This window comes from Sebastes fasciatus, chromosome 8 (assembly GCF_043250625.1).
Source record: "Sebastes fasciatus isolate fSebFas1 chromosome 8, fSebFas1.pri, whole genome shotgun sequence".
In the NCBI taxonomy this organism is placed as follows: domain Eukaryota; kingdom Metazoa; phylum Chordata; class Actinopteri; order Perciformes; family Sebastidae; genus Sebastes; species Sebastes fasciatus.
Window position 1 is genome coordinate 7,653,977 of NC_133802.1, and position 22,291 is coordinate 7,676,267.

General features: G+C 38.8%; 1 protein-coding gene across 3 annotated transcripts; it reads right to left on the reverse strand.

Annotated features, from left to right (window-relative positions):
- Positions 1 to 3,693: 3,693 nt before the first annotated feature.
- Positions 3,694 to 18,583, reverse strand: LOC141772267 (uncharacterized). Of its 3 annotated transcripts, XM_074643072.1 has the most exons (9): positions 18,323 to 18,448; positions 17,728 to 17,838; positions 15,744 to 16,887; positions 11,126 to 11,260; positions 8,146 to 8,320; positions 7,849 to 7,947; positions 6,803 to 6,894; positions 6,071 to 6,205; positions 3,694 to 4,728 (listed from the first exon to the last, which is right to left on the reverse strand). In XM_074643072.1, the coding sequence occupies exons 2-9, from the start codon at positions 17,730 to 17,732 to the stop codon at positions 4,393 to 4,395; spliced, it is 2,121 nt and encodes a 706-aa protein (XP_074499173.1). In that variant the 5' UTR covers positions 17,733 to 17,838; positions 18,323 to 18,448; the 3' UTR covers positions 3,694 to 4,392. The 3 variants fall into 3 exon arrangements, with proteins under 3 accessions (XP_074499173.1, XP_074499172.1, XP_074499174.1); XM_074643071.1 differs by lacking the exon at positions 17,728 to 17,838 and having other exon boundaries at positions 18,323 to 18,583; XM_074643073.1 differs by lacking the exon at positions 17,728 to 17,838 and having other exon boundaries at positions 4,522 to 4,664; positions 18,323 to 18,583.
- Between the last annotated feature and the right edge of the window lie 3,708 nt (positions 18,584 to 22,291).

Sequence of the window (22,291 nt, forward strand, 5' to 3'; positions counted from 1 at the left end):
GCTTGTAAAAAAACTGAGTTACATTTATTTACTGAAATATTTTGTAAATATTGTTTCCTACTTTTTATGCCATTTTGTGTATCTGACAGTTATAGTTACTGTTACTTTTCAGTTGAAGATTTCACCTTAAAAAAACCCACACATGATAAACCTATAACACAATGCATTGTTAAAGATTGGACCAGTGGTTCCTAAAAAATTGGGCTTGTGATCCTTTAAAAGACTAGAATTAGTGACTTTATGGTTTTATTACAGTAATAACATGTAGCTTTATATACAACTGGTGCTGGAACCAAAAGTTCAACCAAACTGGCACTTACAAAACGTGGATTACAAAAAGGTGTAGCTATATAGGCACAGGAGAAAAGTCCCATTGAGAAATAACTGGCATAGAAATGACCAAAACTTGGAAGGAAGAATGAATGTGATAACAAACACTCTTGTTCAGGTTTTTTTGATCATGCACTTACAATCTGTCAAAACTTGGATTAAAGAATAAAAGTAATAAACACTCACTTTGCACATCTAAGAAAAGTGTTGTTCTATGTTTGTTTTATGATTTTTGCATTCCAATTAATTTCTATATGATAAAAGTTTTAAATCAATAATTTTTTTCTTCATAATTAATCATTAAGCTAATTATATTTTAATCACGCTTCAAATTTCCCCCGAAGAGTGACAACAAGACAAGAGCTTGTAAAAAAACCTGAGTTAAAGGAAACTAAGCAGCACTCCACCATCTTATACAACTGGATGGAGAGATATTCAGGGCAGTGACGCCAAAAAACAGGAGAGTTACAGTAATGAATGAATGAATGAATGAATGAATGAATGAATGAATGAATGAACTTTATTTCGAACATAAAAACAGATAAAAAATAATAACAAACAAAGCAAGAGTAATAGTGTCCGAAAAGGAGTAGGTAGAAGTAAAATGTATATTTCCCTACCCCCTTCCTCACTTCTCCTCTAATAACTCATAGACATTCATAGAATAGAATGATAATATAATATAATATATAAACTATCCCAGATTTATTTACATCCCAAATTAAATATATGAACAGCATCCCAAGTTTATTTACAACCCACATAGCCATCCGGAGTTAAAAAGTAGATATAAACCAACCCTTAACACAACCCTTATCACAACTCTTCCTCAACCATATACCTCCCAAAAATGTCTTTTTTGTATAGCTTTTTAAAGTGATTTATATTTGTGCTCTGCTTCAACCCATCACCTAACCCCATCACCTAATAACATGTAGCCTTTTTTACAACTAGTGCTGGAACCAAAAGTTCAACCAAACTGGCATTGACCAAAACGTGGATTACAAAAAGGTGTAGCTATATAGGCACAGGAGAAAAGTCCCCATTGAGAAATAACTGGCATAAAAATCACCAAAACTTGGAAGGAAGAATGAATGTGATAACAAACACTCTTGTTCAGGTTTTTTTGACCATGCACTTACAATCTATCAAAACTTGGAATAAAGAATAAAAGTTATAAACATTGAACACTCTTTGCACATCTAAGAAAAGTGTTGTTTAATGTTTGTTTTATGATTTTTGCATTCCAATTAATTTCTATATGATAAAAGTTTTAAATAAATCATTTATTTATTTTTTCTTCATAATTATATTTTAATCACACTTCAAATTCCCCCTGAAGAGTGACAACGAGACAAGAGCTTGTAAAAAAATACTGAGTTACATTTATTTACTGAAATATTTTGTAAATATTGTTGCCTACTTTTTATTCCATTTTGTGTATCTGACAGTTATAGTAACTGTTACTTTTCAGTTGAAGATTTCACCTTAAAAAAAACAACCACACATGATAAACCTATAAAACACAATGCATTGTTAAAGATCGGACCAGTGGTTCCTAATAATTTGGGCTTGTGATCCTTTACAAAATTAGAATTAGTGAGTTTATGATGGGATGGACTACGAGAGGAAGAGGAGGCCCCCTGTCCTGGCTGTCAGCCAGAGAGTGAGGAAGGGAAGAGGGTGGACTCATAAGTACCTTGGGGTCTAAATCAATAAAAAAACAAACTGGACTGGACTGTCAACACTGAAGCCGTCTTCAGGAAGGGAGAGCAGACTGTTCTTCCTGAGGAGACTCAGATCTCCTGTAGATCGTCTATCAGTCTGTGGTGGCCAGTGCTCTGTTCTTCATGGTGGTGAGCAGTCTCAACAAGCTGTTAAGGAAGGCCAGTTAGGGGATCAGGTTGGAACTGCACAGTGTGGATGCAGCGGGAGAGAGGAGGACAAGGGACAAAATCAAAGCCATCTTGGATAACCCTTCTCACCCTCTCTACAATAAGCTGTGGCAGAATGACACCTCATTGCAGAGAGAAGGATGAAGGACAAAGTCAAAGCCAGGGAGATGTTCCTCATCCGAGTCGAAGGTCTAAGGATAGAAGATGTCATTTACTGTACAGATTGAGAAGCCTCTTGAGACACATTTTTGATTGGTGATATAGGAATATAAATTAAATTTTGTTAAGCTTTGTTGTTCTTGTTCTGCTGTATGTCAATTAGCAAAACAACCTCCCCTTCTGCTCCTGAGTTATGGCATCGAAAGTGTTTTTGCAGAACATTATCATGTCACAGTGAAGTTGAACTTTGGATATAAAATGTTATCATTTTATGTTTCTGATTCAGCTATTGTCATGGCAGGTGTATTGCTGAGGACCAAAGGAAGCACAGTGTCGAGTGTGAAGTTGTTTGTATGAGCGGTTCTCGAGAAAGCTGCAAACAGCAATACCACAGGCTGAGCATTCAGCCTGTTCTGAACTGGCATGTTTTGAACAGGCACTGCACTACTACATAATACATGTTCCAATATTTGTTCACATCACACAATTAGGGCCCTTTAGGGACAATTTTTACAAATCAGTCGCCTATATACTGTAAAAGATAGAGAAAAAGGCACCAAAGGCAATCTAAAAATTGGTTGGTATACACAATATTTCAGTCATTCATATCTACGCAAACAAATATACAATACAGTCTATATTAATGAAAGTATTTTGTATATGGCTGGTCTTTGCTGCTCTCTGCTGGACAACACTGAAATTCAATACACCTCAATTTGTTTTCTGGGTTGAGATTTGATTTTAATGTGGCATGGAAAATTCACGTAACAATGAAAAACAATTAATTCATTTGTTTATTTAAAGATAATAAGCTAAATAAGCTAAATCCTTGTCATTTAATTATGACTCAGTTTATATGTATATATAACAAAGAGCATTGTATTTTTGTTTCTTTGTTTTCTTTGTTTTAATTTAGGCCTTTCAAATCTTCCATAAATCCTCAGGGTGAAGGCAAGATAGGTGAAAACATTTGGTGAAAAAAGCATGGCGTAAGGGAGAAGAGTTGCGTGACGTGACATAGTCAAATTTAGAGATAATAAACTGTCCATAGCATAGGAACATCGTACAGTGAATGCAGTGAAGGAGGGACACTTAAAGAAGTCAATTCACACTTTCTTTGTGTGCAGTTATCAAAGACCTTTAGTTCTCTATGGAAACATTGTTCGTTATATTTTGCAGCATTAATGCATTATTTTTAATTTATTAATGGATGAATTGGAGACAGATTCTTCCATCTCCCTTTGACCAACAAAGTGAAACAACGTTTAACAACATTTCCTGTGACGGATGCTACTTAACTACCCAGTTAAAACAAAAGGGCTTTTTGAAAACATTTCTCTAGTTTATAGTTAGTAGCATTGGTCATTTGTTACTACGAAACTGGACTTCCAGATTCAAGACTTGTAGATTTCTCTCTTATGCACATGCAACTAAACTGCGTTACAGCAGCCCACCTGATGCTAGTGATTTACAGCTCACTGTATAGCTCCGTAAAGCCGAGGGCAGTTGCAGATTCAGCTGATCATTCTCAGGAGGTTCAACACTATAGACACCTTTCACATTATTTTCACAATTTTATTTCATTATTTCATACATTGTTGCTAAAAAAATAAGTAAAAGTCTTGGCTGAAGCAATAAAGTAAAAATAAGTGCAACATCCTACAAAAGTCAAAATTTGATCAAATAAGGAACAAAAGGAAGGAATTAACTTTATTTATACTTCACATTTAAGACACAGTGCTTCACAGTGACAAAAAGTAAACAGAATACATACAAGTAAACATACATTATATGCATAAAATATACAAACATAAATACATGCATACCACAAAAAAAAAAATCACTACAACTCCAAAAAGGTAAGCTATTATATCAGCTTTGACTCAAAACAAATTATATATATAATAGTTTTTCCAACTCAAATGTTTCATAATTCAGAAAGCAAATAAGCATGTGAACTGGACTATTCCTTAAGTAATCACATTATTATTCAACTATCTACTACAAACTAATCTCTGTCATTCCCCTTGGTTGATTGATGTTCCAATGGTAACTGAAGTCCTGAGCTGGTTACATGTGGTAGTTGGAGGTCAGGCAGCAGGTCAGGTTTGCGCCCCCTGTTGCTCCTACGCTGGCTGGGTAGAGGGCTCTCATCTCCTCCCTGCAGCCCCCCAATCATGGAGCCCAGGGTACCGTAGCTGCCGCCATAAGTCTCCACCTGAGCTGCCACGCTCAGGCCAGGCTTGTCTGTCCGAGGCTGTGTAGGGGTTCGGTTCAACACTGAGGAGGGAAGGGAGACTGGGGTGGTGGCGTTCTCACTGAGGCTCTGCACTGTCACTGATGACTGGCACAGAGGTACATATGTAAGGTAAATTCATGACATATACATAAGATATAGATAACATTTCATTATTTTTCCTACAATTTCATATAATAACTCTATCAAAAACACAAAGATTGAAGGTAAACGTTCCATTTTGCTGATGGCAAACCTATTTAGAGGCAGACCAAAATCCTGCCAAGTTTCACTTAGTGGAACCATCCAACCACAGTAAATTCATAATGACAGTCAGCTTAGAGACTTAATTGAACGGCAAAGTAGAATCTCTGGTCAATGACAGATTATTATTTTATCCATGACAATGACATTGAGCGTCATAACGGTTGCAGGTTGTCTAAAAAGCTTAGCTCGACAGCTAAGCTATAGCTAGAAATGTAACCATTTCCATCTCCTTAAATTTGGACATTGCTCACTATATATATATATATATATATATATATATATATAAAATAAATAAATATGTAAAGAAAAACAGAGATTTAACCAGTTAATACAATAACATTCAATTGACAAATTAATTTTAATCAAACTTTTGATTTTAGACTAATCCGGGGAAATATCGGAAGTAGACATTACTGCGGTGACGTCTCCCTACAATACGCACACGTTTTAATGCATACTGTCCTAGGAAGTGTACATTATTCTACTTTTACCTTTACTTTCTATAACGATACTTTTGACAATGATGTCTAGTATATTCGGGAAGAACCTGAGCAGTTCCAGCTGCCTGACATTAGCCTAATATGGTGAAACAAGTAACTTCAGCTAAGTTAACACTGCTTAGCTACCTTGATTATACCTTGAACGATAGACTTGAGCTGAAGTGAGGCAGCCATATTTGTTTGCCTTTAGGCACTTTTTTTAAGTCGGATCAGAGCTTTCAGAAAAGGTTTCCCAGTGATTCCCAGACAACTTGATGTGAACACTATTTACAAGTCAAAATTACAGCAACACCCATATGACATTGAACATACCAAACATGTCCAGAACACAAAAAAATATAGATGAATCTTACAGTTACAGAGTTACATGGACATGTAAATTAATGTAATTATATGGATATCTCAAATAAAATAGAGAAGGGAAAGTGGACAAAAGTATTCACAGAAAATGAACATGCAGTAGAAAAAAAAGTTAAATATGCAATATGAGGAAGAATAAAAGAAACCAAAAAGCTTTTGTACAAGTAGGGAATAAACAAAACAGGCCGACAGTCGACAATTTGAAGCACAGAAAGCAAAGAAAAGCCAGAATTCTAAAATATGGAGGAAACAGCTACAGGACAAACGGTCTGACGTTCCTCTAATGGTAGTCATATATGGAATACTGAACCAGTTCAACTCACATTGCCCACAGACACGTCACTGCCGGCCACCGTCTTCTTCTTCCTGTTGGGATTCCAGTGGCAAACCAGACTGTCATTCTGCACACTGTAGTTCTTGTGGCCAACCAACCAGTATGTGTTCATTTTGCCTTTACCCTGGCAGGAGCAGGAAAGACACGAGAGAGGTACAGTGAATCTCGAGTGTGACTACCAACCCGTGAGAGAGATAACTGTTCATGAGAACTTAAAGGGCATGTTCACCCAAATTACAAAAAAACACCAAAAGCACTGCGGGTGAGCCAGCCAGATAGTTTTTGGTTTTATATGCCGAGGTTTCAGAGATATCCATCTCTGCCGCTGCCCAATACTAAATCTCACCACCTGGCAAAATAAAACTCAAGTAGAGACAACTTGGATTGTGTGAAAAGGTATATTTATGTTGATTTGTGTGAACTGACCCTTTAATATAGTAAACTTTGCAAATATATATTGACTGCCCCAGGATATGAAATAACATGAAAACTGTGACTGAACTTTGTGGTTTTATATTCACACTACGAGGTGAGGTATTAGTCTTTTTATTGAATAGCCTATTTTATCTTATTTTCATCCAACTGTTGAGCAAGGTTTATGTAAATATTTAAAATGACATTTCTTACATATAAATGGCTTCCTCGATGTGGTGATGAAGGTGTGACTGCCTCACTACTACACAGAAAATGTATTTCACTTTGCTTGGCTGGGATCTTTTACCTTAACCTCAATCTCTCCACGAAGCTGCAGCTCGTAGGCGTTGTCTTTGATCAGAGCCAAGTAGGTTTCTGAACTGGCGTGGATTTTCTGAGCTGACACACAAACAATAATACATACTACTGTAAAACAGAACTGAGTTTTAGCCAAAGTCAAGCAAAACATGTATCTTAGCACCATCCCTGTTTTCCAAATTGAAGTTCAATTTAAAAATTTTCAAGGATTTATATGCAGCAGAGGTCCAATATCGTTAAAGGGCCAGTGTGTAACATTTCAGGGGATGCATTAGCAGAAATGGAATATAATATTCATAACTATGTTTTCATTAGTGTATAATCACCTGAAACTACGAATCATTGTGTTTTTGTTAGCTTAGAATGAGCCCTTTATATTTACATAGGGAGCGGGTCCTCTTAACGGAGTCTGCCATGTTGCACTGCCGTGTTTCTACAGTAGCCCAGACCGGACAAACGCTCTTTCGTGTTTTTACGTTGGCTGAAGGACACAGAAGTTCTCCGCTTGTGAAACTGTGGTAACGTGAGCCCCAGGGTGCAAAACTGTGGCACCACCAGCCGCCGTCTGACTTCCGTTGCACCTAAAGTAGTGTTCTTATGGTAAGGATGGCCTCTGAGCGAGGTGGACAGCGTTACCATGGTTTTGCACTGTCCTGCTCACGTTACCGCATAAGGGAGGAGTGAGCGGAAGCGTATTCAGATGGTTGCAATCTGTAACCACACCACTAGATGCCACCAAATCCTACACACTGTCCCTTTTGTTTTTTTAAATTGTAGAATTGCACTCTCTGCCCCAAAATCTAATTTTGGAGGATACTACTACTGGGAGAGGTCTGAGAAGTCTGAAGAGGTAAAACTCCAACAGTACTCGTAGTATACGGTGTATAGTAATGTGTTTCGGCTTGTGGCCTTCATCAGGCTGAATTTTTCGAATCCTACAAATACAGACATAAATATTTTCCACTTAGTTTCCGTAGCAATTCATGCCCATACAGCAGATGAGTGTGTTGGTGTATTGTGTGTAGGTACACATACGCAGGCTGGTTGACTCCATTCTAGAGGCTGTGTTGACAGTATCTCCAAACAGACAGTATCTTGGCATCTTGTAGCCCACTATTCCTGCCACACATGGACCTATAGAACACGGAGAAAAAGAGCTGTGCTCATAGAAATAGAACGAGAGAAGAAGAGGCTACAGCCACACCAGCATGCTTTGTGAGGCTGTACGTTGGCGCAGCAGTACGCTTTGGGTAGCGCTTATTGCACTAGTGAAAAGCAAGCCATTAAGATAGGTCTATCAGGTAGGTGCATCTTATAGGAAGCCTCACTCACCTGTATGGATACCGGCTCGGAGCTGCAGCCTCTGGTTGGGCATGTGAGGGATGGAGACCTGTCTGACGGCTGCTACCAGATCCAGCGCCATCTTGGCGATCTCATCAGCATGTCTATCTCCGTTCCTCTCAGGCAGACCGCTCACCACCATGTATGCATCCCCTATCGTCTCCACCTGGTTTGATAGTTTGGTAAAAATGTTGCTCGAAACAAAACTGAAGACTGTAACCAACCACTGACAATTGAATCATCGTGGGAAGATACATGGAGCAAATCGGGATTTTACTTTGATAGTGTCATGACCAATATAAAAGGATTAAAATGTGATGTTTTTATATCAGCTTTCATGTTTTTATCAATTTAAATTTTTGAAGCAAAGAACAAACACAGCACAGCAAGTGGTACGTTTGTCCAGGTACACATTGTTGTCTGATTGGAACAAAATGTCATTATTCTATTGCACATTAGTCTCAAGCTGATGCCTCCATGGACTTTCTTACAGATGTGGACAAAATTGTTGGTACCCTTCCGTTAAAGAAAGAAAAACCCACAATGGTCACTGAAATAACTTGAAACTGACAAAAGTAATAATAAATACAAATTTACTGAAAATGAACTAATGAAAATCAGATATTGTTTTTGAATTGTGGTTCAACAGAATCATTTTAAAAAACAAATTAATGAAACTTGCCTGGACAAAAATTATGGTACCCCTAGAAAAGATTGAAAATAGTTTGACCATAGGGACATATTAAACTAAGGTGTGTCCTGTAAATAGCATCACAGGTATCTTCAAACTTGTAATCAGTCAGTCTGCCTATTTAAAGGGTGAAAAGTAGTCACTGTGCTGTTTGGTATCATGGTGTGTACCACACTGAACATGGACCACAGAAAGCTAAGGAGAGAGTTGTCTCAGGAGATCAGAAAGAACATTATAGACAAGCATGTTAAAGGTAAAGGCTATAAGACCATCTCCAAGCAGCTTGACGTTCCTGTGACCACAGTTGCACATATTATTCAGAAGTTAAAGGTCCACGGGACTGTAGCCAACCTCCCTGGACCTGGCCGCAAGAGGAAAATTGATGACATATTGAAGAGACGGATAATACGAATGGTAACCAAAGAGCCCAGAACAACTTCCAAAGAGATTAGAGGTGAACTCCAAGGTCAAGGTACATCAGTGTCAGATCGCACCATCCGTCGCTGTTTGAGCCAAAGTGGACTTAATGGAAGACAACCGAGGAGGACACCAAATCATAAAAAAGTGAGACTGGAATTTTCCAAAATGCATATTGACAAGCCACAAAGCTTCTGGGAGAATGTCCTTTGGACAGATGAGACAAAACTGGAGCTTTTTGGCAAGTCACATCAGCTCTATGTTCGCAGACGCAAAAATTAAGCATCCAAAGAAAAGAACACTGTACCTAATGTGAAACATGGAGGAGGCTCGGTTATGTTATGGGGCTGCTTTGTTGCATCTGACACAGGGTGTCTTGAATCTGTGCAGGGTGCAATGAAATCTGAAGACTATCAAGGCATTCTGGAGCGAAATGTGCTGCCCAGTGTCAGAAAGCTTGATCTCAGTCGCAGGTCATGGGTCCTCAAACAGGATAATGACCCAAAACACAGCTAAAAACACCCAAGAATGGCTAAGAACAAAACATTGGACTATTCTGAAGTGGCCTTCTATGAGCCCTGATCTAAATCCTATTGAACATCTGTGGAAGGAGCTGAAACATGCAGTCTGGAGAAGGCACCCTTCAAACCTGAGACAGCTGGAGCAGTTTGCTCACGAGGAGTGGGCCAACATACCTGTCGACAGGTGCAGAAGTCTCATTGAGAGTTACAGAAATCACTTGATTGCAGTGATTGCCTCAAAAGGTTGTACAACAAAATATTAAGTTAAGGGTACCATCATTTTTGTCCAGGCAAGTTTCATTAATTTGTTTTTTTAAATGATTCTGTTGAACCACAATTCAAAAGCAATGTCTGATTTTCATTAGTTCATTTCAGTAAATTTTTATTTATTATTACTTTTGTCAGTTTCAAGTTATTTCAGTGACCATTGTGGGTTTTTCTTTCTTTAACGGAAGGGTACCAACAATTTTGTCCACGTCTGTAAGAGCACATTATATTCAGATTTCTTTGTAAGGCTGAAAACTGTTTGCATGTAGCCTAAAATTGCTTTAGATTTTTAGCCTGGTGTTTCTGTTCTATTGTTACACTGTGTTTCATTGTGTTACACTGTGATGTATCACAATGTAAACATTTGCTGCTAAATAAAAATTAATCAAATTCACCTTAGAGGTAATAATTCCTTGGAGAAATGCTATTGTTTTCTTTTTTTTAAGATTTGTTTTGAAGAAAAAAATCTAAATGAAGATTTAAATGATTCCTACAAAATGTAATTCTTGTTAGGGTGAATATTTAAAGGTGCAGTGTGTAGGATTTGGTGATTTCAACCAACTTAAACTTCTCCGCGAAAATGTGAATGTCCCCATCCAGAGCCAGTTGTTGTAAGAGTAGCGCAGGTCATTTGGAGAATAGCAGAGCCAGAGCATAGACTAGAGTGTGTGTACGTGCGAAGTGAGTGGTGAAGCAAGAGAGAGAGAGTGAATGTGACTGTGAGCGAACAAGTTAGTCAGAAGACAGAGTTAGTTTAGATCTGAGAATATCAGTGAATGTTGTTCAGTGGAAGTTGCCGTTTGTGCAGAAATAAATGCTGCAGCTCCTCAAGACCAACAGATGCTTTCCGTGTTGTTTCCGGGCGGCTGAATAGAGTGACGGGGTTAAAACCATAGCGAGTAACGTTATTGAATCAGGCCCAGGTGGGGCAAACTATTGAGCTGCACCTTATTCCTGTTTGTTTACACAGGAATAAAGCCTGTGTATGCTACCCAACTACTGTATACTCCTAACTTTGGAGGCAAAGGCAGTGTGTGAATTTTCCGAGCGTGCGTTCGTCAACATTTACCGTTACCTTGTAGACGTTGTAGGAGTCAATGCGTGTGTCAAAGCACATGTAGAGGTTGTTGAGCATCTCCACCACTTGAAGAGGAGCACAGGACGCAGAGATAGAGGTGAAGCCCACGATGTCTGAGAAAAAAATGGTCACCTGAAACAAAATGGAGAGAGGTGACTTCATCAGTGTGCAAAGGTATTGGTTGTACTGGACAAACATACAGTTTATTATTACACAGTCCACCTAGCGAAAACGAATGCAGTCTAACACAACAATCCTAAATCCCACCTTCATGAAGGTAATAATGTAAAGGTGTTTCTGTTATTTTGTCCACACCATTTATATCAATGAGGGTGGGCTCACAAACTCCTCTTTGTATAACGAAATACAGTTCAACCGCAAAACAAACTATATCCTCCAAAATGTAAAATAATACAGTTGAATCAACACCTCTCTCTAGTGGAGTAAATAATGCCTTTACTTAAAGGGGAACACCACCTAAATTAAGAATTCAGATGTTATCTCCATGGCCTAGGAAAGTTCAATCAATATTTGTGAACATGAGCTCCTGTCTCTCAAAGCCAGAAACAAGAGAAGTGAGTCTCAAACTTGTGATGTCATCAGGTATAAAGTCTGGACGATGAATGGAAAACTGATTTTATGGACCCGCAGAATTAAAAAAAAAATGTTTATACCCAAATGAGCTTTATTCTATCGTAGTGTTCTCAGTTGTGAAACAGAAAATGTACTCAGGACATTCCCCTGGATGCTCTCAGGGTCACCTATAACAATTTCATCCAATTCATTGTATATGGAGACTTTATACCCTATGACATCACAAGTTTGAGTTTTTAGCACTCTGGGTTTTGGATTTGGGAGAGATTTGTTCATGTTTATTGATATTTTGGGACTGTCTTAGACCATAGGAATAACATGTATGAATTTTGAAAATGGGCGTAGCTCCCCTTTAAGTAAAAGTACCAATGCAACAATGTAAAAATACTCCATTACTGGTATCATTAAAATTATAGTGGATTCATATCACCAGGGCAGATCTTGGGTCATCTCAGCCTTCTACAAAGCCTTAGGGGAGAACAGAGGAAGCTCAACACTATACATAAAAAACAAATGGGAATCAGAGCTAAATATAGAAGAGGAAGCTATTCAAAACAATTGTGCTGTGATGTACACTAGGGAACATTGAGTAGGTTGTACATAGAGCAGATAGATATCTGGCAAAAATTCTGCTTATAGCCAGCAAAAAAGCTACAACAAGAAACTGGTATAAAGCGCAAACTCCAGGGAAAGATCACTGGTTTGAGATTGTCTGTGATATATTTTCAATGGAAAAACTGACGTACCAACTAAAAATTAAAAGCAATATCTTCGACAAGAACTGGGAAAAATGGATCATTTACATGAAACATGAAACGTGATGCATGTGTTGTTGGAGAATATATACATGTTTAACTGCCCCTGGCAACTGTTTTTGTTAAGTGTTGTATTGTTCTCTGAATTTGTTAAGTGTTCTGTATGGATGCTCATGATGTTCAGACCAGAGCTGCAAATGCAAAATAAATATCAAAGCTTCAAAAATAAAATAAAAATACTCCATTACAAGTAAAAGTCCTGAGTTCAAAATCCTAAGTAAAAATGCAGAGGTCTTATCAGCTTCATTAAAGTATCAGCAGTAAAAGTGTAGAAGTAATATCAGCTTCATGTATTTAAAGGTGCTAAATACGGGATTGGGAGCATTTCCATTGCCTTTCAACCAGGGGGCGATTTTAGACTATTTTTAGGGGTACTCAAGCTAAAATGGATTTCTTCAACTTCATCCAGGATAAAAGACAAAAGAGTCAATAGAACAAGAGAAAAAATGGGCAGGACGTATAAGGTAAACAGAATTGATATTTTCATCTTTAATTTTCATTTTCTAAACGAATCAAACTGAATAAATCAGAGTTATCACTAAATGGATTCCCAGCCTCTGTACCACACAAATCCCTCCACAATAATTGGCATCTTTGATAATGATGTTTTTTAGTGATGTGATAGATATGCGCTTGTGTCTATTTAGTAAAGCTCAAAGTCGAGAAACACCTCTGATTTCCCCTCTGGTCAGCCCGTAACAGGTGTTACATTTGCTGCCCCAGATAAGCAGCATCAGGGAGGTCTTTACTGAACAGCATCCGTCAAAAATCAGCAAGCAATGTTTTATTTTTCTGTTTAGTTTCCAAAAGAAGAAGAATCAGTGGGTCTTAGATTTTCTTTCCAGAATACTCCAGAGCTCCAAATCATTAAAAATGAGATGAGCCCATGGTCCATATTCAGTAATAGCCCCCCCGCCCCGCGCAAAGTGCTATTGGTACAGCTGCTTCCAACCTCTTCAATAAGCCAGACGCAATTTTCACCGAAATAACTTGTTTTATCTCCTGATGAATATGGAACAGGGCAATTATAGGTAATTATGGCAACAATAGCAACAAAGGCAGCAGACACACACATTCATTGATCATGTTTGCAGATCTTGCAGAGGTAGCTGCTTCTCGCAGCAGCACCCCACAACCCTGCAACATTATAGGCTCTGAATTTGTTTGGTTAGATGTTAGAAGTGAATGGGGAGTATAGCGTGGAGGGGAAAGGTTATTGTCTTATCTGTCCTCAACTGTGTTGTCTGTTTCTACCATTTGCCTTTAGGGTTCACATACTGTATGTGTTGCAGTTCTTTTTTACTGTGCCTTGTTGCAGGATGGGTTTCCCTCGTGGACATTAAAAGTAAAACAAACATATTATCAGCAGATGTTTCAGTCTTTTTAAACAATATCTTTAACACAACAACAGTTCCATTAACCCTTTTATACCCTGTGGTTTCCATCTCCTTTCCCCAATTTCCCCCCTGGGGATTAATAACGTACTTCTGATCTGATTCTGATTGTTATTCATGTTAAGAAAGATTGCAGAAAGAGGGAGAATATCAAGTCATCCCGAGTCAAAAGGCTAAAGTCCAAGTGAAGTCTTGAGTCATTGGTATAAAGATCAATGTTAAGTTGCAAGTCTTTTTTTGATTCGGAAAAGTCATCAGCTCATGACTCTTTTGTCCAATCATGACTCAAATCTACACCTTTGGAACGGAGGGAGTGCTTATTACGAATAGGGAACAGGTTGTTTTTTTAGTATGGTTTATTAAGCCCTACTTCGCAGTCACACAGTTACATGGTGAAAACAGCACTATGTTTAGAAACTGCATTTAGAGGCTGCATTTGTTTCATGTGCCAGTGAGACGAATGAAATATGATCCAGGAAATCCAGCTTGAGTAACATATCCATGAGTCTGAAGCTGTTTAGACGCCAAATCACTGCACAGTGGTGTATAATAATATGTAGACGTATTTTATTACTCGTAAGTTATCACGTGGCAATCATTTTATCCTCTGCCACAACGATAAACAACATGCATGTATTTGACTGGCCATGTAGTGCATTGCTTGATTGGCCTGACCATCGGGGTTCAGTGTCTTGCCCAGCTTGTGATTAAGTGCCTAGCTGAAAGGCACCTCAGCGATAATAAAAACCTACATTTTAGATTTCGATTTATTTGTCTTTCTTTCACAAGCTTGCTTTTCCAAGCTGTATTGAGTTCCATCTTCAATCCAAGCTTTACCCACCTCAGGCTGCCGATACCTGAACTGAACATCTGTTCCTAATCAACGTGGGGATACTTAGCTCTTTAACTATTATTTTTGCTGATACGTCCTGCCCAAATGCTCTCGTTCATTTTTCACGCTGCTGTAAAAAGAACCAGACTACACCTCTAAAGCTCAGTCATCCCCACAAGATTTCAGTCTGGAAGTCAGCCCCCTGAGGATCAACTGAGCCGGGCAGCAGGAATTCGACTAATCAGCCGACTTGTTTTGCTGTCTTTTGAACAACTGTTAAGAAACTAGAAAATAAAGGACAAGTGTGCCCCAATTAGGGGGATCTATTGACAGAAATGGAATATATTATGTCTAAGTATGTTTTCTTTAGTGTATAATCACCTGATAACAAGAATCTTTGTGTTTTTGTTACCTTAGAATGAGCCGTTTATATCTACATAGGGAGCGGGTCCTCTCTCCACGGAGTACGCCATGTTGCACCGCCATGTTTCTACAGTAGCCCAGAATGGACAAACCAAACTCTGTTAACTTTTCCTGCTTGGGCCGGAGTTGAACTTTACTCGCTCCTGTTGCTGCCACTGCTCTCTCTCTCTCTTGCTTCCCCACTCACTTCCCATGTACACACACACTCTAAGCACTCTACTCTTACATCAAGTGGCTTTAGATAGGGCCATTTGGCACACGGGAGAAGTTGTAATCTGTAACCTCACCTCTAGATACTGCCAGATCCTACACACGGTTGTGAAAAAATACACAATTAAACATGATTCTTCAACTGCATAATCAATTTGTCATCACAGATGTATTTTGAACTGGTTTTGGTAATTTACTGGCCAAGGCAAAGATCAGTCAGTGAGTAGTACATTGGTCCGCTCAGGTGTAAAAAGGGTTTGACCTGTCCACAGTGAATGCCAACTTGAGCCATACTAAACCACAACGAGAGAAGCACAAATCAATATACTCTTAGCGATTGCACCAACCTTTTCATAGCTCTCTGCCTCGACATGTTTATGCTGGCGGAGCTGCTTGGCAACTGACTTGGGCAGCATTTGGTGCAGCAGATCCTCAGCCAACTGCCTCTGGTGCTTCAGGTCCTCTGTCTTTTCCTTCAAGCTCTTGGCGTAGTTCTGTATCCACTCAGTCATCTGCTTGAATGAGAACATCACCACCGGGTAGATAAGGCAGGCTATGGCCAGCAGGCAGACCCTCATGCTGAGGCCCGAAGACACGGATCGAGACGCCAACCTGAGAGCCGGCACCGCACGATCAAACAAGCACTGTTGAGTGTTTGTCAGAGAATGAATTCCAGCATGAGACCCAGAGAGAAGCTCTGTCCCTGCTCCAGAGATCTGCCATAGACTTGTGCCAAAAATATAAGAATGTTTTACATGCTGACTTGAGTTTAACTTGAGGTCTATGTTCTCTAACCAGCAGTCATTCAGTCGTTCTGTCATAACCCTGGCAAAGCCGAGGTAGCTTAGTACATAAGTCCACTTGTACTGGAAGTCAGGGTGAATTGCCATGTGGGGGAAGTCCATCAACTGGTGGTTGAGCTCTATGAATTTGATCAGAAGTCTTGCAGACAGTACATCTCTCCAGTTAGAATTCTGTTTGACTTTGACTAAAGTATCTTCTACTGTACCCCAGATGTCAAGAAGTCTTCCGATGGCCAGGGAGTAAGCAGAAGTACCATTCTCACTTGTGCCATTTGTATCCAATGAAGCATTTAGAAATCCTTGAAGGCTCCACCTCATCTCCTGGCAAAATCCAGCCAACTCAACACTACAAGGGAGCCCATGGCCGTTGCTGTGACCTGCCATTTCATCACAGAGATGACCAAACACAGGAAACACAACGTCTGAAAAACTTGCCTCCAATGTCTCATTGCCCATGTCTTTGGTAAATAAACGTCTCATCCTTTGAAGCTTACTGACGAGTTGCAGGATGGCTATCGTCCTGCATGAAGTGAGCTCGTCGTAAGCGGCCTCTGTAGTGTGCAGCAGGTCAAAGTTGGAGCTGAGGTCGATGGATACGGAGCCCACGAGGGCCAGGAAAGAGAGGACGCAGGCTGTCAAAATCCGACGAACAGTGCGACTACTGCCAGACAGGGAAAATATGGAACACCTAAAAAAAGAGGAATACAACTAATGAATTACTGAAGGAGGCTTAATGCTGTGTTCACACTACGAGCAACAGACACAGCAACAGACCACGAGGAATTTTCAATTTAAGCTGGTGACATGAAGCTACAAACTGATGGCCGGCACTTGTCGCTGTGTGACGGGCGTGACGTGCTACAAATCAAAGCTGATGAGCTGGTCTCAACTTTTTTCAGCACTCCAATGATGCGGCGAAGCGTCAACCAATCATATGTTTACTTTCCTCCTTGTTCTGTTAGTCTAAAAAAATGCCGTTAGTTAGTTGGGTGAATGCTGACATGTAGTGTAAAGCTCTTTGAGTGGTCGGAAGACTAGCAAGGCGCTATATAAATGTAAGTCCATCATCCATTTACCATTAGTATGGTCACCTCCCATTTTGTAAAAGCAGACATGGCCGGTATTCCCTGTGATATCATGATACACAATTATAAAATATATTGTCACTAATTAATTTAAAGGTAGGGTCGACGATGTTGGAAAGCTAGCATAATTTGGGTGTAAAGACCATTTCAACCGATATAACAAATTGTGAATACTGGAGAACATCGTCAACACTGCCTTTAATTAATGATATTTAAACAATCATGATGATGTCTTCATCATAGTTTTCTGTCTTTTCTTATAAGAGCTGTAATGATTAGTCAATGAATCAGTTATCAGCAAAAGTGATAATGGATTAAATATATTATTTATTTATTAAACATATTAATTATTTATCAAGCAAAAATGTGAATTGTTCTTTAGTTTCAGTTTCTCAAATATGAGGACTTGCTGTTCTCTCAGCCAGTCCCAGTTAAATCTTTACCTCATGAAATGTCTGGATGGTTCAGAGCGTCACGACATGAACACACATCACCACAAATCTTCACCATAGACGGAGGGATGGAGGCTGGTTTTCCATCAGGTAGTTAGGCTACTATAATAACGATAGAAATAATAATAATGATAATAAAAAATACATCAATTGGTTTGATGATGACCTGGTCGCATAGTAATGAATCATTCACAACAACATTTGCAGTGCTTAAATGATAAAACACGAGACGATACTTTTGCTAAAAACAAACCCAAGATAAAGTGTGCTATGATGCGCCCTGGTAACCGGACGTGTCCTTCATAAAACAGTAGAGTATCGTGTTGTAACCGAGCAGTCTGATGTGTGTAGAGGTCTGTATGGTTCAACTGTAGCAGCCTGGAGCCGTTTTCAGGTGATTTCATGAAGGTAAACACGGCGGATAGTCGTGCGTAACGACACTGCGCTCTGCGTAACGACACTTCTCGGAGGCTGCGGATTTCTCAGTCCTCCTGTCTACAGATGCTGCAGGGATTTCTAGAAAGGAGGGCTTGGGTTTATTCCAGTGAATTCAAACTTTTCTGTGAGAGTTTTGTGTGTGTCTCACCTGCACAGCTGACAGTCGCTGTCCGCATCCTGCTGCGCCCTCGGAGCGACCCTCCTCTTCTTTATGAACCTTGTTTTGAGTGAAGCCGAGGACAGGGTCCCAGATGTGAAACACTCTTTTGTCATCAAGTCCAGCGATGACATGAGACTCGAGCTGCAGTGAGTTGACTCTCTCAGACGGTGTCCTCACAGGACAAGAGGCATTGCAGAGGGAGGACCGCTCTGAAGACACGTCCCGTTATTGAAGTCAGTGGAAGCACCAAGTCCCCAGCAGCGTCTGCTCAACTTCCGGTTAAGTACTTCAAAATAAAGGCTTTAGGGTGAATCAGCCTAATGTGGGACTTTTTTTGTTTTTGTTTTTTGCATTTCAGACTTCTGGAATATATTGCGATATGAAGCCAATAGATTAAATCCACTCCCATTACCACTCTGAAATAAAACCAGTGCTTACCACACACTGTATTATGGATAATTATTGAAAATTTGAAAAAAAACAACTCATACCATTTTAACAGAGATGCAGCCACCCCCAATTATAGAATATAATTTACCCTTCACATTAAATATCTTAAATAATGCATTAGAAAACTAAAACCATATAAAGAATCATTGTTATTGCACAATTCATGCTGTCCCACATTAGGAAAATCACGTGTCCCACTTTTCAAAACCATATTTCCTAAAGTGGGACAATGGAAAAATTTGATTTAAATAACAAATATATTACACAATTATATATATTTATATCACAGTATATTTACACCATATTATAATCTTTTTTCATGAACAAACACATCATAAACATATCCTGATAAAAACTAGCAGGATTATTTTATTTATAAGAAAGTTATACCCTTAACATTACTTTTGTCTAAACACTATGTCATTGACCTTTGGGTGGTCTTCACACAGGGTGCTTCCAGTTTGATAATTGCTACACCCAAATCTATGAATAAACATTTGAGATGTCATGATTTTGATCACTTGTATTATCCAATAGTTTTATTGACTTTTATTTGTTTGAGGACGGCCTACAACCATTAGAGCTTAGTTGTTCCACATTAGGCAGTGTCCCACATTACGGCAACTCACCCTAATATAAATTATTTTAAGATAAGATATATTATTTTATTTTAAAGGGACAGTTCATCAGCATTGCTGTGAATGGGCCAGGAAATCAGCCAAATATGCCCTTTTTTCAGCAAACATTTTGATATTTCATTGCAGGGTAAACACAGCTGTAATAACATGAATTATTGCCCACTCACTAAATTCAACAGGACCATAATTAATTTGATCAATTACATCCGTCTCACACCAAAAGGGCGTAACACTTTACTGAGGAACGAATGGGGAACTAACTGCTTGTGAACCATTAGTTAATGAGTAACACCCAATCACATTTTATAGAGTACGTAAGGATTAGTCAATGATTAGTTAATTACGTAATTAAAAAACAAATGAGTATCTAAATGCTCCTGAACCATTAGTTAATGACTAACTCCAACTCAAATTTTGTAGAGTAGCTCATGATTATAAAACAAGTGAGGAACGAATCAGGGACGGCTTGATAATTGATGAATCTTTAATAATTCCTAATGGAGGACTATCTAGTAGATAATGATGAGTTACTAGAGAACAGACTGGGAGATCCTATATTAATGAATCATTAAGTAATGATTAGTTCATGAATATATGTGACTTGATCTCTGAATCAGCTGCTGAGAAACACAAAACTAGTAACGACTCATTAATTAGTGACTACTTAAACATCAGTTACTGTTTTTGTGTCTGTTTTCGCTTCCGTGCTTTCTGACAGAAAGGGTTTATTATTCTAAGCCAAACCATGAAGTTTTCCTAAACATGAATGAGTTTGTTCGTTGTCTAAATTTAAGAAGATTTCTGCCAGAAAGCCCTCAAGGTAAACTTCTCCCATGTGCTCTCAGAGCCCTCATTGATAACAGACTCTGCCATGAACACTGCCCCCACCCCGGGGATCACATAGTAGGCCTACACTAAATATATGATGGCAAAAATATACTTAATATACCGCCACTTTAAGGAACGTCTAAGATAGAGGAACAAGCAAACTCTACACGAAGACCATGGAGTGTGTCCACTGATCTCAACCTTCACCAAAAATAAGTCTTAAGTTGGTGGATGGACGAGTAAGTGAACAATCATTACCCTTAAATAAACATTTTATAAAAACAAAGAGTTTTATGGCTTAGCTGTGAACTTCATGACGTACATGTTAACATATTTATCAACCATTTATTAATATTATTTAGTAAACCCTTAATAAATGTTAACAAGACACATTTGTTAACAGTTAGTTAATGCTTTTTATTGTATGAACTAATGTTAATAATGTCTTTTCAAACATTAAATAATGTAAACAATGAATACCTCAGTTAACATAAACACCATTACTAAATGCTTGCTAGACACTTTAGTTACTGTTAATTAAGGCGTATTGATGCTTAAAATAATGTTAAATAATGTACCCTTATTGTAAAGTGTTACCCTGCATCTGTTATTGTACCTAATAATTACTTTCCGCAGCGTTTTGTGTCAGAGTCCTTCTCTGTGTTCCTACAGCACTCGTCCCTCCTCGTGCTTTGGTCTCTGCTGAGACATTCTGCCGTAGTTTCCTGCTGTGCTGAAGCATCCTGAAGTTCAGGGAGAAAATTAAAGCACAAGACTTATTTGTTCTAAATAGGAAGCACTGCATAAATAGATGTGGGCAACAGGGCCCTGTTTTAACATCGAACTCAGGGTTTTCACACCAAACTGCAGTGAATTTTTAACTGTGCTAACTGACAGGGATCCTCCACGATGAACAAATACTTTGCTAAAACTGGATGGAAGTTCAGTTAAACTGTATGTAACTAAATTATTCTAATATCTGTCTCAGAATAGAGGCAAACATCTAAATCTATATGGAAAACATGCAGCAGTGTCTGATGAAACCTTTCTTGCTCACTGTGAGTGTCCTGTAGAAAAACAACATCAGTGTGTTCAGCTCAGTCTAAAAGAACAAACATCTCTGTGGTTGGTCTGCTGCTAGATTAGATATACCATTCAGCTGTAGTCTTTACGGTGTGTTAGAGTGCATCTTTTTGACAAAGGCAGAGGCGGCGTGAGGCAACGTAACAGTCGGCCTTCATCGCTGCTGGTTCTTTGGTGTTTGATTGGTGTGTCTGCGTCTTTAATAATTTTAAGGGTATGATGAAAATAACACATTTGAGTGTGATCTCTGTTGATTAGCTGTGAAAAAGCAGCAAAAACCCCCAAACAAACAAAAGTTTATCCATGTTACAGATTCATTGATTCTTATTAATCAACAAATTAACTGCAGAAGCAGCTGATCTGGTTCAATCATGTCTTTCTGGATTCAGAGTTGTAGCAAAAAACTTGTTTGATCAGTAAAAGAAAATTGAACTGAATTTGAGGATGAGTCAGAGAAATATGGAGCCATCACCAAGAAGTATTTTAAAACTAAAAACTTAAATGTTTTCAAATGTGGAGCAGGTTTTAACCGAGGCTTCGTTGTAAAAGAGGAAACAGAGGATATGTTCCAAATCGCATACTTTTGACTTTTAGTACATACTGCAGCTGTCCTTACAAAGTACGCACTGTTGCATGCAGTATTGGGAGATACTACCTCGCCTTGACCTTTGACCCTCTTGCTCATATATCTGCTGCACAGAGGATTGTGGGTCAGAATAGCCAGAAAAGCATGCTTACTTGCATTCTGCAAAATGTGACCAGATGTAGTAGGACATCCTGGTATTTTTGGCATACTGCATTTGACATACTGTGTATTGGGACATACTAAATCTTTTTCTGTCATACTAAATAGTATGGTAGTGTGGGTACTGGAACGCACAGAGTTAAAATTCACAAGCTCCGCTTCCTGGATTGAATCATAGCCTGACAACTCCTCCCTCCTCCTCCTGCTCTCAAA

Excerpts from the sequence above, each read along its gene's own strand:
- LOC141772267 (XM_074643071.1), bottom strand. The coding sequence starts at position 18,465 with ATGTCATCGCTGGACTTGATGACAAAAGAGTGTTTCACATCTGGGACC. Across the intron at positions 6,895-7,848 it reads AATGGAGTCAACCAGCCTGC|CTCAGAAAATCCACGCCAGT; the intron begins GTATGTGTACCT and ends TTTGTGTGTCAG. Across the intron at positions 6,206-6,802 it reads GTGGAGAGATTGAGGTTAAG|GGTAAAGGCAAAATGAACAC; the intron begins GTAAAAGATCCC and ends TGCTCCTGCCAG.